Source organism: Cheilinus undulatus, linkage group 6 (genome assembly GCF_018320785.1).
Source record: "Cheilinus undulatus linkage group 6, ASM1832078v1, whole genome shotgun sequence".
Lineage (NCBI taxonomy): Eukaryota > Metazoa > Chordata > Actinopteri > Labriformes > Labridae > Cheilinus > Cheilinus undulatus.
The window spans coordinates 2,549,163-2,565,794 of NC_054870.1; the positions used below are offsets into that span (position 1 = coordinate 2,549,163).

At 38.3% G+C, this 16,632-nt stretch overlaps 1 protein-coding gene across 1 annotated transcript; it reads right to left on the reverse strand.

Moving 5' to 3' along the window:
- Window positions 1-431: 431 nt before the first annotated feature.
- Window positions 432-13,686, reverse strand: si:ch211-117n7.7 (uncharacterized protein LOC751622 homolog). Its single transcript, XM_041790303.1, has 13 exons — window positions 13,450-13,686; window positions 8,545-8,660; window positions 8,352-8,457; window positions 8,108-8,227; window positions 7,951-7,981; window positions 7,801-7,846; window positions 7,360-7,489; window positions 3,984-4,021; window positions 3,812-3,894; window positions 3,620-3,702; window positions 3,439-3,517; window positions 1,809-1,930; window positions 432-1,724 (listed from the first exon to the last, which is right to left on the reverse strand). Exons 1-13 carry the CDS (start codon window positions 13,524-13,526, stop codon window positions 1,703-1,705), a joined length of 1,053 nt encoding a protein of 350 aa, XP_041646237.1. The 5' UTR covers window positions 13,527-13,686; the 3' UTR covers window positions 432-1,702.
- Window positions 13,687-16,632: the final 2,946 nt, after the last annotated feature.

Here is a 16,632-nt window from a genome sequence, read left to right on the forward strand (position 1 = left end):
AGCAACATTTACCAAAGTTACAGTGTCACTGAAAGCAAAAACCTCCAGCAGAACCAGACTCATGTTGACCAGCCATCTGCCAGAGTGGTGTTGGTACTGTTCAAGAATAGATGCATGAAGAGAAAAACAGGCAGAGCATCTTCAATGAATAAGACGGATTTATGGCTCTCCTACCATCAATCTGTCTTCAACCTTATTTTCTTAGACATGGCTATAATAACATCCTTAATTATGGTGAAAATCTGTGAAGATTTAGTAGCAATAGCCATGTTTGACAGAAAACTGAACATTCTGATGTTAGGATTAGCAGCTAAGATGGTAAAAAGAGATGACTGGTACACTGATGTTGGTAGTTATAGCAGTTTAAGAAGAATTACTTCAAGGTTTCACAAAATTCAGTTTTTCTATAGGAAAAAAGAGGACAAATGGGATTAATTTTATAATTTATTTTTTAATGATATTTCAATAATCAAATAAAGAATCTAAATGTGCATTTATACACAGTAGTACAAAATGAGGTTTGAGGCATGGATGGCATTCTCCTTTTTTATGGAGTTTCATTTGGCAACAGCATATAAGACAGTCAGTTACTGATTTTAACAAAAAAAAGTAAAATTTACTGTAATCAACCTGACATCACATTAAAATGTAAACTCCTGTTTTGTTTTATTTAACCTTTATTTGACCAGGTTAGGCCCATTTAGATCAGAGATCTCTTAAGAGGGAGACCTGGCCAAGAACGGCAGCAACACGGCTTCAACAATCAAACACACTAAAGCTAAAACAGAAAATGAACAATAAATGCAGTAATGACAAAACATCAGCTACAACAGTGGCATACAGAACGTTTGGACTGAAGAGATTTCAGTAAAGATTTAAAAACATTCAGAGTCACAAGGTTTTGTAGTTTAAATTCAGTCTGCAGATTGTTCCAAGCAAAGGGAGCAGAAAACCAAATAAACTCATTTCAGACTTTGGGAAAAACAAACAGTACAAAGTCAAATGAACAGAGGTTGAGCAATCGATCCTTTAAGATTGAAAGAGAGGAAAGGTGGTCCGGGACTTTGCCTAGGATGGCTTTATAAATGAAGACGTACCAACGTCCAAGATGATGTGGACTCAAAGAAGTCCAGTTGACTTCAGAATATAAAGAATGATGGTGAGTGAGAAATCCACAGTTTGTGATAAATCCCAGAGCTCCATGAGACACCCTGTCCAACATATGAACTCTGAGCAGAGGCATTCATGTACAAAACATCCCCATAATCAGGGATGAAATAAAGAAGTAAGACTTTAAAATGACTGAAGTCAAAAGCTGAATCAACAAATACTGAATTTTCAGAACACACATTCAGAAAATGAGATGATAGAACAGGAAATCGCAAGATGTTCTTCCTGTTTTATTTTGAAATGTTGAAACCTCAACATTTGTAATTATGACTTATTGACTGATTAGTCAACACAAAAAAAGCCTTGCAGAGGGCATCTACTGCAACATTTGTTCACTGAAACAAGTGTGATCAACAAAAATATTCATAATGGCCAAAAGATAGAAACAGATATTCAAAGTGAATGACAATTATTAAACATGCAGAAAACAGAATGGAGCCATAAATACAACACATGAAAATAGTGAATGATCCGATGAATCAGGGCTCTGTTTATTGTGGCAATCTTCTCCATGTTATTCATCTTTCCGATATTATAAGGAGAGTACAAATGTTCTGCAGAAGAGACAAGAGGAGATACTGTAATTAAAAACAGACAGATTTTTAGGTAAATGTGCATTAACTAGAAGGTTGTTTTACTTTATGATGTCAGGCAGACGGTGGTCTCGGTATAGGCCGTTGTGTAGGTACCCCAGAGAACCTTCAAACTGCACCAACTTGACTCTGTCAGCATTCTGGGCATTCACTGCAATCTCATGAAGCTAGGATAGACAAAAACAAACATTTATTCCACATTAAAGAAAAATGAGGATAGGTCATCCTCCTGTGTGAAGCAGTGTGATGCTAGGAACTTTGAATCTGTAACTCTGAGTATACTATATGTAGTAGTTTGGTTCAGTTTAAACCTAAATGCTGTAACTAGTTGAAAAACAATCAGCTCGACATGCTGCAGGAGATAAAACTGGCTGCAGATGCAGGACAGTCTGCTTCATCATCAACACTCCCACACTTGTATAAAGTCCCATTAGCTGACCATGTTAATCTAATGGTAAAACTGGCAGGTTCACACAGCTAGTCAGCAAAATGAGGGGGGTGGCATTACATTATGATGCATTTAAAAGTCTGCTGAGTTAAATGATTATTTGGAAAAAGAAAATTAAATATCTTCATGTGTAACATGTACCTTTAGGAAAAGAAAATTCAGGTTTTGGCAGGTGACTTAAGTGAATGAAACTGTTTGGAGATGAGATGCTCTGACTTACCCAGCAATGTAAAACAGAGAAGTTGTGCTGAAAACAGATAATTGTCTAATCTTTCCACTTAAGAACAGAAAAGTATTGTTATTTAAAATGAAAGCCTTAGATTGCTAAGGAGTACCAGCATCAACATAAATAACTTTACTTTGCACAGATTTCCACAGACTTTGATTTTAAGGAATCAGTCTTGTCAGTATTAATTTTACATCTAAATGACTGTTTTACAACTATGAAACTATTTTACTGTATGTATATTGCTCTCCCTTGCTATGAAAATATGTACTGATGCTGCATGAATGTGGGTGTGTGCATGTATTCATCCATCCATTTTCTTTACCGCTCACTCTGTTAGGGGTAGCAGGGGGGCTGGAGCCTATCCCGGCTGTCGCTGGGCGAGAGGCGGGGTACACCCTGGACTGGTTGCCAGTCAATCGCAGGGCTGACATAGAGAGACAGACAACCAGGCACGCTCACATTCACACCTACAAGCAATTTAGAGTTACCAAGCATGTCTTTGGTGGTGGGAGGAAGCTGGAGTACCCGGAGAGAACGGGGAGAACATGCAAACTTCACACAGAAAGGCCCTGACCGGGAAGCGAACCAGGAACTTTCTTGCTGTGAGGCAACAGCGCTAAGCCCCACACCATGTTTTCATCAGTTTATTTTAAATCAATAAACGTACTGAGAGTGCATTGATATGGTGATTTTACATTTAAATTTGTTCTACAATTTGGCCTATGGCATTGGTTTAAAGAGATATTTTTTGGCTAAAGGTACTGACTAAAATGTAAGGACTTCTTATAACTAAACTGGACTAAAACATTTTTGGGTTTTTATCAACTAAATCTATAATAAAATTTTAGAGGTAAAAAGAACGAAAATGTGACTTAAACCAAAAGGCATTTTTGTTTAAAGGCTAAAACCTAGGCCAATTTAGAATAGCTGCCAAACTTCCCACCGCTGAAGGGAAAATGCTGTTATCATCTATAATGCGGTCTGCGTGCTAAGAATACCTTCTGAGCAACTTGAATGGGAACTATGTGATCATCCTCTGAATGAAGCAACAGGATTGGGCTTCTCATTTTTTCCAAACTGCAGAGAAACAAAAATGTTTCAGTTAAATGCAATAGTTTATCGTATTTGTTATTATAAAATAATACAAGACTGTATAACAAGCATGTTAGCATTTCTTACTTTTCCTCAGTAGGAAAGACGAACTTGTTTTCTGCCCATGGCTCTGGGAAAAAGAGCCCCATACCTGGAAATTTCCAGTAATACTTCAAATAAAAGGAAAACAACGATTAAAGGGAGAACACTGTCAATAATGAGAAAAACAATTAGCAACCAATTAAAACAAATTTTAGAAAGTGTTAGTGCCAGTTTTACCCAGGTAAAGGGGTGATGTAGCTCCATACCCTGCTGAGCTATGCTAAATGCCCCTTCCAGGATTACACCATCAAAAAACACACCTGTAGGGGAGAAAATTCTGATCATATTGGCATTAAAACATTAATTATCCTTATTTTCTTTTTCCTAAACCTCTGGTGCCAAACCTTACCTTGTCCTGCCAGTTTTGCAGCAGTATTAGTGCTCACTCTGTGGAGAGATCAACAATAGTCTGAGTGTTTTTCTTCCTTTTCTACTATTCTTATTCCACCTGGTCGCCTTATTGTAGTGCTGCGTTGATTTAACCCTGCCTGCTATGAATGTAACATGCTTTTAAGTAGGATTTGTTTGATGTAACTGTTTAATTCAGAAATGTACAGTTCCTACAGAAAGCTCTAAAGGTATAACTGGTCAAATTTCTGTCAAGTACTTCTATTGGTTACAGATAATATTTCTCCAAACAGAATTTTTAAAATCAGTTTTTCTTGTTGTTTTGAATATGTCTATGAAAATGTTTAGATATGAGACGAATGAATATGGAGAGTTCTGTTCACAGTATCAGAATGCCTCAGTATACCTACTGAAATAAGAACCCTCCCCTTCATATGCGCCAATCCTCTAGTCTAAAACAACCACAGTGATATAAGATTATTGTAAAACATGAGCTGATTTAATTCATTATTTTTGGGCCATTTTGTCTTGATTGCCTCTAAACTCCTGTGAGGAAATTTCTGTTTGTGTTAATTAGGCTCCCTACCACCACCTCTTGTCTCATTGATTATTCTGCCCTGCACATGTGTGAGTGGTGTTTTTGAACAAATAACTTAAATTAAACACTGAAACATACAACCAATTATTAATAATTTCCATGACAGGTTAAAAGGCTGTTTCTGCTTCATGTTGGAACTCAGTTCATCCAACTGCCTGAGGGTGTCGTGCTTCAAAGAGCTCAAATATGGGCATTAAAGGTGTGCATCAAATATGAGGTGTACATCAAAGCTACTAAATGTTTAAGACATGTATTGTGAATGTTCATAAGGGGCAAGAGCAATTTAAACAGCATCAAACTAGATTATTATTGTCCAAAAAAAGCCCAAAAGGAAGACCCCTGGCCACAAGAGCAAGGCACAAGCCCCTCAAAAAATCCAAGATGTCTTCATAACAAGCAAATTATAGATCCACACAGACACGACCAAACAATGAACTGGTGGATAACTGTGTGGTGAAGTGGCATACAATAAATAAAAATGCCAAATTTGTGGAAGAGTTGTACCAATAGTTTGCATTTATTTTTTGTAGGGCTGTCAATATTAATCGCCTTTATTGCCATTTCCTAAGATCCACAATTAATGCACTCATTATTTTAACACAATTAATCTTATGCTTTATTGTCCCTTTCAGAGCACTCTGGTTAAGCCATGTCAGTGTCTCCCTGCTGCCGCAGTAACGCAAAAGAAGCCCACCACTGCTTCTTATTGACTCATTTCACTTAAAAAAAAAACTCACATACAGTTCAGTGGACAAGTCATCTGTTATTTGCAACTTGTGCTATCAAATATTTACCTTTTTACTGCTACATTACTTCCTTTTCAATCAATAACAAGTTCCTTTTTCCATGGTTAAGCTCATGTCATAATCTTTGATTTACTATAACATAGGGTTGTAACGGTACGAAAAAATTTTGGTTTGGTATATACCTCGATTTTGAAGTCACGATATGGTCAGGTTTTCGGTATGATATTTAAAATGAATAAATAACAGAATTCAATTTCAATTTTTTTTTTTAAGTCAACTGTATCAAAATAAATTGCATTTTAATTATCAATAATGCTGTAAACTACTTCCAAAAGGTCTTCAATGAATAAAAATACTAATAAATAAACATATTTTGAATTACTAGGTTATTTTAATTGATTTATTGACATATTTATACCCATTCTTTAAACACTAAAATTTCCCAGCCAACTTGAACACATCATCATACTACCATAGCTTGTTAAGTATGCTAATTAGCATCTATCCTGCTGGACTTCAGCACTGGATTACTTTTTTAACTAATGGGACCTACCACAAAGTTAAGGAGAACTTTTCACAGCCCATCTTGGCGGATAAAGAGGTTAGAGCCGTGCGAAATCTGAGGATAACTTTACCTATGACGCAGCTGCAGACATGATGGAGTCCCCTCTCCCCTCCTCTACGGCTGACAGTTGAAGGTACCACATTTAGAATTAATTTGATTCACTAAACCAGAGCACCATTGTTGTACTTAAAAGATCTTAAATCATGGGAAATTCATAACCAGTTGGTGAGACTTTGTTGTTCCTCCTTGTTACAGTGACGTTCTTGTTTGAGCCTTTTCAAATGCTCCGACTGGTCCGCTGGACAACGCGCTGTCAGCGACACAGCCGCTGAATAATGTCAGCGCTACTGTTGTTGTCTTTGTCCACTGTTTTATTTTACTGGAAAGTAAAGTGTTCCTAAACAGGACACTTTTATCTGGGAATATTAGGCTGTTGTTGTCGTTTGCTATGGTTGTGTGGTTGCCAGGACAGTGTGACAGTGAGTTGTTCTCTGGTTTTCAGTCTGTGCATGAGCTTTGTTCAACATGTATCCATTCTGTAGATGTCTGTACCGTACTGAGAGGCCCAAACCGAACACATACTGTACGAATACACGTACCTTTACATCCCTACTATACAAGCAAGTCTGTATCCAAACCCTTAGTTTTCCAGAGACAGTAGAACAATCAGAAACAACACAAACACAGTTTTAAATGTCAAACAGTGGAGTCTTACAAAGGGGATGCGATTAATCAAGATTAACTACAGAAATTCAGATTTTAATTGCAATTAAAAATGCTAATCTTTTGATAGCCCTAATATAAATGTAGGACTAACCATGATTAATCACAGAGTATTTATGTAATTAATTTATTAATTACCACTATTAATTATGTGTTCAGGGTCAGTTTTCCTAATCAACTGACGATTATTTTGTAAATTTAAATGTCATGGTGTGTTGAAATATATGTATTAAATGTGAGGAATATGAAAACTTAGTTTTTAAAAAGTGACTTGAATAAATGCAGCTGTGAGGATGTTTTCAGCAATGTAAAATAAACCAATAGAATAGAACTGATAAGAACTCAGTTTAATAAAGAGCTTTGGGCTGAAAATATGACTTGTACATCTGTTTTTATCACTTTGGCACTTCTCTGTCCTTTTAAGCATAAAAATAAATAGATATTGTGTTGTTAAAAAGAAATGGGATCAAAATAGACAAGTACCTTTGTTAAAGCACATTTGAAAAGGTTTAATGTTTACTTTTAAAATGTTGCTATGAAGTTTTTAAAAACAAAATGTCTAGAGTTGACGTACTGATTTAATATGTTGTATCATTAGAACTTATCATAACAACAGTGTAATAATACTGATTATGGTGATATTTTAGCTCACACTAATACTGATATGAAGTTTTAATATGATTACATCTCTACCTGATACTACACAAATGCAAAATTCAGGGTGAATGTGCGTTTTCTTACAGACCCTGTGCCAAGAGAGTGTCCCCAGATAACCACCAGGCTCTTTCCACAGCGTGCTTTGACCCAGTTGTACAAGTAGATGGCATCATTGGTCAGACCAGCTTCAGTCGGCTCACCAGTGGAGTCTCCAAACCCTGCCAGAGTTTCTCACATCAGCTGCTGCTCACAGACATGTCACAAGCTGCTTTTAGCTGCCACCAGGTGGCAGCAGCAGAACAGGAACCCCTGTACTAGATACTGTCCTTTAATTGAACTGTTGACTTTTGACTGCTGAACAACAAACAATTCATCAAGCAAGCCTGCATTACTCATCAGTAATCATATGGCTGAAAACAGTGTTAAATCAAAGTGAGTATCGGTAACATATGACAATTAATGAAAATGTATAGAAGCATAAGGTTTGACATATTAAAAGGAGGAGTTATTAATCTTAACTTGTACCCACCTCTGTAGTCAGGCACCAGCACATGATAATCGAGTGCACTCAGAATCTGTTGACAAATAGCATGGATTTATCACCAGAATGGCTATGAAGACTTTCATACCTTTATTGGACCTCTGAAAGATTGATACGTTTGTGTTGGCCATCACTCACTTTCGCCACTCCCACCCGATGAGGTGCTGCCCTATGGAATGATTCAGAAATAACACTGATAATTCCAAAATAAAATGACAAATATGTCTAGCCGTGGGGATTTTTCACCCTCTGCTTTTCCAGAAAAACTAAAATACAAATGCATTATTTATTATACCTTGTGCCTGTGTTGCCATGTAGATAGATGAAAACCGGACGTCCATCACCTAAACTGTTCTGGTACCAGGCCAAATCTTTCCCCTGTGCCTCTTTCCACAGACTTTCAGGGACTGTGTGCCTCAAAAAGTTCAAAACAATATTCTTGTTTGGAAACACAACTTATAATAGAGTAATAAAACAAGTCGGAGCCTTTTTCCATCACAGGTAGAAACAGAAGAAAGCTGACTGTAGCTTTTGCTCACCATACACCCAAAGAGATTCCCTTCTCCGTTGTTAGGTACATGTTGATGGTGTGATTGAGAGAGAAGTCTGCAGGTTGGCTGAGGTCAACAAAGAATGGAACCCTTACTATGAACAAGAGAAAGAAGAAAATGTGGCCATTTTCAGTCAGCACTGTGAGGATTCACAATACTTCTATGAAGGAAATTCACTTACTTCTGTAAGCGTAAACAAAGTGTTGGATTAATTCTGGAAGTTTTGTCAGCAAGAAAGGCGCCAAAATAAAGATGACAAAGAGGGCCAATAGGCCTCTTTTCAACCACCTTCTGGACCTGAGAACACATAGATAATGGTGAGATGCTCAGAGGGCACATTGGTTGTAAAACTAAACATATTAATCTCCTATCAGTTAAGGTTTATGACTCTCTTGTTGCTTTTGAAAAGTCTTGGGGAGATCCCAATATTTGTTGGATTTTCAAAGAAATTAAGAGCATGATAAAGTGGACATATCAACACTCCAAGGAGCCCAAAGCCTGACTACCAGTTCATGTAAAGACAAGGATATCCAGGATCACATATCCTTACAAAAAGTGCAAGTGTCATTGTGTCATAAAAAAAAAATCACTTTTTCAGGCTTTTCTACCTAAAATATGTGCCCCTGGCCTGTCCACAATCCCCTCAAGTACCAGAAAAATCCATTCCCTCCGCCCTCTCTTTCTACACCTTTCAGAAAATGTATGCTGAAACAAGCCGTTCTCAGATTTTCCCTTTATGATGTGATCAGGGGAGTTAGCACCGCCCCCCTATTCGGCTGGCCCTCCCCACTTGGAGGAAAATTCCGCCCTCCTCTCTTGATCCTCCTCTCCGCTGCCACCTGAGATGCTGGATAGCTCAGTGGGTTACCCTGCTGACTTTGGTCTGGGTTCAAATCCCAGTAAGGTCCTTAAATTTAAATAAAGGCATCTGTAACATTGTAACATCAGGAATGTATGTCCATTTCCTGAGAGGGGCGTGGTCAGGGGTGGAGTCAGACAGTTCAGTAACATTTAAAGCCACAGACACAGAAACAGCTCGTTCTGAGCAGGGCTGAAACAGAGGAGTTTTTACACATGCAAAAGTCCAACACAGAAACTTAAAGAAATCCTGGTGTTCATGTGTTTTTTTTTTAAATGCCAGCCTTAAATATAACATTTTATCTATCTATCTATCATTTATTTTTTAATTATTTATTTATATTTATATATGAATGACAGAGTTGGAAATTAACTTTTTACCATCCTGCCACATCAGGAGTAAATTTGGGACTGTATCAGATCAGTATTAAGTGTAAAGTTGACCTCTGCGGTCTAAAAGGCCTCCCCACATGCAAATGTGTCTGACATCTGATAGATTTAATAAATAACCAAATAATTCTTTAATAAACAGTTTATTGTAACATTATAACATATTTATAATAGGTAAGATTATGTGTCTTGGTAAATGTGATGATTGATTGTCCTCCACTGACTTTATCTACTCATTTTCTCTCTCTTCACTATTACTATCCACACACACTACATGTCTCTGTCTCCTCCTGTTATCTCTATGCCTGTGTGATCTTTTGTCAACACTCATACTATTATAAAGGTTGAAGAGTTTCTGTCGGAATCTCGAAGTGGACGAGGATTTTTTACGAGCATAAATAACGGTCATAAATATCCCCAATAGTGTCAGGGGCTATGGGAAACATGCACACGAGGAATTAAAAGACAAAAGGGGCTGTCCACCAGTTTATTGACCCTGATGAATGAATGTTAAAATGACTGTCAGGTGACGCAGGGATGGGCAGCTTAACCATAGTCTGAAGGAACTGATCCCGTCTGATATTCATGGCACACCTGCCCCCACACACCTGGGAGGGACCGTGCATTTTTCTGCCTGCTGTGGTGAGAAGAGGGAGTTGGTGAAATCCAGCGCTCGTTTAACTATCTCAGACGTAAAACAAGCGGGGCATCGATTCATGCACAACTTTGGTGGTTAAATCAGTTGAATTGGAGAACTCTCTCTCGTGATACTGAGTCAAAGCATCTCAGTACACATGTGGCTGCAGCTCTGATCGGGGGGGGGGGGGGCTCTCTGGTAAGTGAGCGTGTGGATCTCCTCAGCTCTGGAAATATATAGAAATAAATATAGAAAATACAATTAAATGAAATTAACTCGATGTTCAAGGGGGGTGGGGGCGCCGTTGGGGTGGTGGTAGGGGAAACACTGTATTGCAACTTCTGCGATTTGTAAATTGCAGCAGACCATATTGCGATATAATCTAATTTGCTTTCAATTTCCCAGCCCTACTTAAAATTGAAGGAAAGATGCTGAATAAAGGACTTCAGCTGTCTGTCAAGCCTAAAACTTCCCTGACTTATTTGCTTGTACAGCCAATGCTTTCAGAGAATTAAGGCAGATCTTTATAGCTGAAGTATAGGTTGAAAACGCTGGCAGGAACATCATGCATCCCTAGAACAGGGTTTTGTAGATGTGCTGGACACCTCTGACATGCGTGATGGCTAAAGAAGATGTGGGTGTGGATGACTTCATTTGACAGGTGCAAAGAGAACCACCTGCAACTCCAGAGATGCAAAAAAACAACCTGTTGGCTCAACAGCACAGATGTACCACCCCATTTCAAAAAAGGTTGAGGCGCTGAGTAATGTGTGAATAAAAACAGAATGCAATGATTTGCAATTCTCAAAATGCCTGTCAGATATATTTTATATCAGATGTTGAAACTGAGACATTTTACCATTTCATGAAAAACATGAGCTTATGTTGAATTTCATGGCAGTGACATACCTCAAAAAAGTAGGGAAAGAGCAAATACAGGCTAGAAAAGTAAGTGGTACCAATGAAAAACAGCTGAAGGAGCATTTTGCAACTTATTGGGTTGTGCCCCAACTTCTTTGGAATCAGGGTTGTACATGACAATGCAGAAGTAGGCCCAGTTGAGTTGTTCCACCTCATGTAGAGTGTGGTTGCAACACTGATGAAATGCACTAATGCAGGCAGGAAGGAACTAAGGATGTCATCATGCAGACATTGGAGGCAGTCTTGACATCCCATAGTGACAACGGCAGAAAAGAGGATGGCATTCATTTATTTCGCCCTCTCCATTAGCGATGTGATCAGAAAGAGGAACCCTGTAGAGTGTGGTGATGAAGATTTCTCCACACTGCTAGAGGGGATCGTACAATTTTTCAGCAGTGTCACCTCAACCAAAATTAACACTTTTATATACCTATAAACTTCAATTTCTAAATTTGTTCAAAAACCTTAAGGAAGGTTTAAATGAACAAAACTTTGGTGTAATGCCATGCAGTCTGAATACTGGAATACCACTTGTCTGAATAAGTAAGCTTAGAATGTTCATTACTGATACTACAGATGTGAAATGTCAGGTCTGTAGTTTCAGGTCTGAACGACTCTTATACGGTGATCACCTACACAATGACATTTTACCTCAGCTGTAGGGACGGCCATCCCTCTCGACCTAAAACTATCTGCATTGGCAGTTTTACCATTACACAAAGTTAGGCAATTTCCAGGGGCCTCAGGGTATGAGCTGGAATACGCCTCTACTTCCTCTCTTTTACAACTCATCTTTTTAACCCAAACTTTAAGTTAAAGCTATTTAGTTGTTGTAATTTAGATTTTAACAAAAGAAAGCAGCACCTGCTTGTTAAAAGATGGAAAAATCAAAAATCGAAACAATCTGTTTGACATGTTTGTCAATTTCAAGGCAACTTGCAAAATATGCAAAGAAAAATTTAAACTTGGGACAACTGGAATTAAAGATGTTGAGTGCCATGATACATTTTTCTATGACTGGATCCATAACAGGGGTGCCCAAACTTTCCCCCTGGGACCCCCAAAACACCACCGTCAGAGACTGGGGAACCCTTCCTTTCCTGGAGGTGGCTTAAGAATAAGATGGTACACAAAGCATCAAAAAATTTACATTTATAGTAGTTTTTGTACTCTTTACTCATATTTAAGCCAAATTATCACGTAATAACTATGTTTATATGTTAAATAAAACTCATTTTAACAACATTTTTAACAATAATTGATCAAATGTACAACTTTTAAGTCATACCAAATTTTTCATTGTTTCTTGGAAAGCATCTCTGTCTCTCTCGACCCACCTGGGGGGTCCCAACACCACCTTGGGAACAACTGGTCTACAAGGGTCTTCTTGGAAAGTTTTAAAATAGAATTTAAAAAGTAAAACTCAAGCAGTTCGTTTTCTGTACCTGTCAGTGATTTTAAAAACATTTTCAAATGAAAAAGATTAAGCCTCATTTCTTCGTATCACGCAAGTAATAACAAGGCAGGCCTGTATAGAAATTAACATCCAGAAAACAGTGGGATTCAGTGTGGTAAAATGGCATAGAAAAAATAAATCTAGGAATGATTTGATGCAAGAACTGATGTTAGAATACAAAAGCAGTGCACATGTTTTGTTTTTTCTCCTAATCACACTGTGCCTCAAGACATAAAGTATTGATATGTGTACTTTTAATTATATTTTTACTGATATAAAATTAAAGGCGATAAATTGGTGTAGCTTGGCCGTACATGGGTATATTCTGTTGATATGCAATTCAGTGGCTTTTTACTTGAAATAATACATTTTTGTCTACTTATTATTGTTACTTTAAGCAAAGCTGGAAAGACCCCCAATATTGCGTTTAGCCTGGGGCCTCAAAATACTAAATACGCCCCAGTCTGGATGTTTACCTGTATTTATTTTTTCTTAATATCATTTTTTGTATTGTCATGTGTGAGCAAAAGTCACCGTGGGCCACCCCGGTAAGACTTCATCACTGCACACCTTTGTTACTCCTCCTCGCATGTTTGTTAACGTTGTAAAGCTCCCCTTATCGGTTAATCTCTAATCGGTTAACCTCGTAATCAAAGTGAATTCTCCCATAGAAATGAAGTGAAGCTCTGCTGAACGGCACAGCACTGGGAAGTTAGAGGGAATACGCCACCAGGGAGGTAAAAAATGAATTTTTCATAACACAAACCTCCGACGCCAATGTTGAAACCAGCGGTTAGACGTCACAGCAAAGCTAGCTAACTTACGGTTTCCTCTCCGTCTTCTGTACTTTGGCAGCCGTTCGGTCTTCATCATCCGGTTTAACGACCCGCTTCCTCACCATGTCGCGTCAGTGTCACACAAAACAAACTTATAAAATATTTACTTTATCGTCAGGTCCAGTCAACAGTTACCTGGCTGTCTGTGGTTAGCAAGAAAACTTGATCAAAGTGCAATCAGTGATATAGCAGCAGTTTGACTGTAGTTAAGGTAGCACTGCTCCACATGCTGTCATGTTCATCGTAGCCCTTCATATTTATATATAGGCTATGGCTCCACCTTAAAACAGCTACTCAGTGCACAATGTTCACGTTATCGCCTGTCATAATCCAAAAATTATTTCAGCCCTCGAATGAATTTGACAAAAAGTTTGCTCACAATGCAGTTTTAAATTAGTTTATTAAACCAATTAAAATCTTTAAAAGGTGCAGCATATGCGTCAATTATATAATATCACCAAAGCTCTGCTTAGACTGAATTACTGTTGATTCGTTCCTTGTGGACAAGTTAAAATTAATAAGTCCTCGCACATTTAACAAAAGAAGTCCTTCCCTCCGGTGGAAATACAGAGACTTGGAGAATCAATGCTAAGAGTCTGTTCAGAGGTCACATGAGTCTAACATAGTACACTTCACTTCAAAGGTTTGCACTTGCTTTGATTCATAGAATATCCTTATTCTGAGCTCATCTTTTGATCAGAATTCACCATTTCTGTTTAATTTGATCAGTGCCTTAATTTACATATGATTTGGAGGCACCACTGGAAATAAAGAAACACACATTACCAGCCTGTAGCCAGCCTAGTGGAAGGGGCAGGGGTTTTTTTCCCAGAAAATTTAGCCTTTTTGCCATTCTTCTCCTAATATGTTTTGAGCTTCAATAAGAGGGCCACATTAAGAGTGCAGCATAAATCTAGCAGAAAGAGATAGTTTAATGTTGCTGGGGGGGGGGGGGGGGTCAGATGTACTGCAGGTCCTGAATAGTCCTGCATAGCTAGTGCTTATTATGATGCAATTAACAAATGATGTGAAAAAGTTAATTAATTTAGATTTTTCTGATACAAAGACAAATTACAGCAAGTCATATTTGGACAACTTTAACAAATGATAAAGTAACTGACAACGATGGATAAGAAAACGTACTGTGTTGCAACATATCAGATATACAACAGGCACAAATATGGCACACGTGGGATGAGATTAATCACATGCTCTGTTCTCCCAGATAAAGTGAGCTCTCCTGTGATAAAGCATGCACTATTAAGACCCATTTCAGAGGGAGATGTTTCATCTCAAGACGCTATCCTTCAATAAATTCAAATGAAGAGAAATTTGTTACTCGATACATTTACTCAGAAATCTCCATTAAAATGCATTTGCTATTTGTCAACTTTAGGCACAAGTGCAGCATAAAAATGTTTAAATGTCTTTGGCTCTCCTGCAGCCTCACAGTGTGATACTTTGGAATAGCTAAGAGCTTGATTCACAAAAGAATTGCACACCTTTAGCAAATCATGCAAATGAGTTAAAAAACACACCAGCTAACTTGTAAAACACACAAAGGGTAAAAAGCACCCCCAACTCACCTGTGCAGACAAATGTTGCAGGTGCAAGCAAAGATAAATGACATATTTTAGGAGTAACCAGTAATGGTCAAATATCCAGTGTACAGGTCTCCAGTTTACAACCAATAAAATAAAGCTGCATCGCAGGGGCCTGTGTCCATTGACAGTGCTCTCTGTACTTCCTGCGCTCACCTCAGTTTTAAAAAGCTGCTCGCCAGCGCTTATTGCTGCCAAGTAACAAAGTCGACTTCTACTTTCTTTGGTGGTATCTGCTAGGGCATTTTAAAACTGCTGTGTGTTTTATATTTTCCTTTACTCAAGGAAAATAACTGGTAAAGCAATGTACTGTATTTCATGTCCTGGCACGTGCAACAGTTGCAGACCTGGAAATGACACCCAAAACAAAGAAGAGTCATATCAGATTTTTACAGAACACTTGCTGCTGACAAAACTGATATTATCGATCTGGATTGGACAATGAAGGAGAAGTGACACGGATGATCACAGCGCTGTTGCAAAAGTTTACCTTTTCAACTGAGAATGCCGTGGGCATGGCAACAAAAACATCTGACAACATGGGCAGGTTTCTGATCAGGCTGCTGAAAACACTAGACTTAAAGTGAATTTGTGCTGAAGATGAGTGCTAACCTTGAAAAGCAGATGGATTGTCTGCACACATCTGTAATAAGGAAAGTCCAGCTTGAAAAGCTTCTTTATAAAATAGAGCAAACTACTCATGACAAAAAAGCATCTCAGCTCTTCTGCAGAGCTGCTTCAGCATGAGTTTGTGAAAGTTAAGGGGGATTGGTGTTGTTGCAGTGAGTTGGTATTTCCAATGGCTGCTAACAGAGCAATTAGCTCTGATGACCAACAGAGGCAGTTTTGTCAGGTTTGTGCCACGTTTCTTTATCAAAACAAGATTGAAGAGCCAAACTGAAAGCTTTAAATGAAGGAAAAGATGTTTCAGCTCTTCTCTCGACTTGCTTCAGCATGAGTTTGTGATCTTTACGGGTGAGAATAAGCTGGCCACCTCTGCAGTAACTATCAAATCAGATCTCAACCATGTCTTCATTAAAACAACAGCAAAGAGCCACAATGAAAGATGTTTCAGCTCTTCGGCTGACCAGCCTCAGCATGAGTTTTATACATATCAAGCTGCACTGCTCATTGATTACAGCAATGTTTGCCTGTGGGGTAGGGGTTCGTACTGATGCTGCGCATGCATGCAATCTTATTACCTCTGCCAGTGAGGTTATGTGATCGGGTGGGTTTGTTTGTTTGTTTGTTAGCAACACAACTCAAAAAGTCATGGACGGATTTTGATGGAAGTTTTAGGAAATGTCAGAAATGGCATAAGGAAGAACTGATTAGATTTTGGGACTGATCCGGATCACTGTCTGGATCCAGGAATTTTTTGAATGATTCTGTACTATTGGGAGATAGAGCTAATGGCAGAGGTCTGCGCTATTACCACTTTACACCAGGAGATGGCGGACATGAGTAACTTAGTCAAAGTTTTGGAGTTTATAGGGTTACAAAGACAGACGCCCGGTCGAGGAGACAAGTCGCAGCATAACAGAGAGAAAGACATTGAATTGTAGCGAGA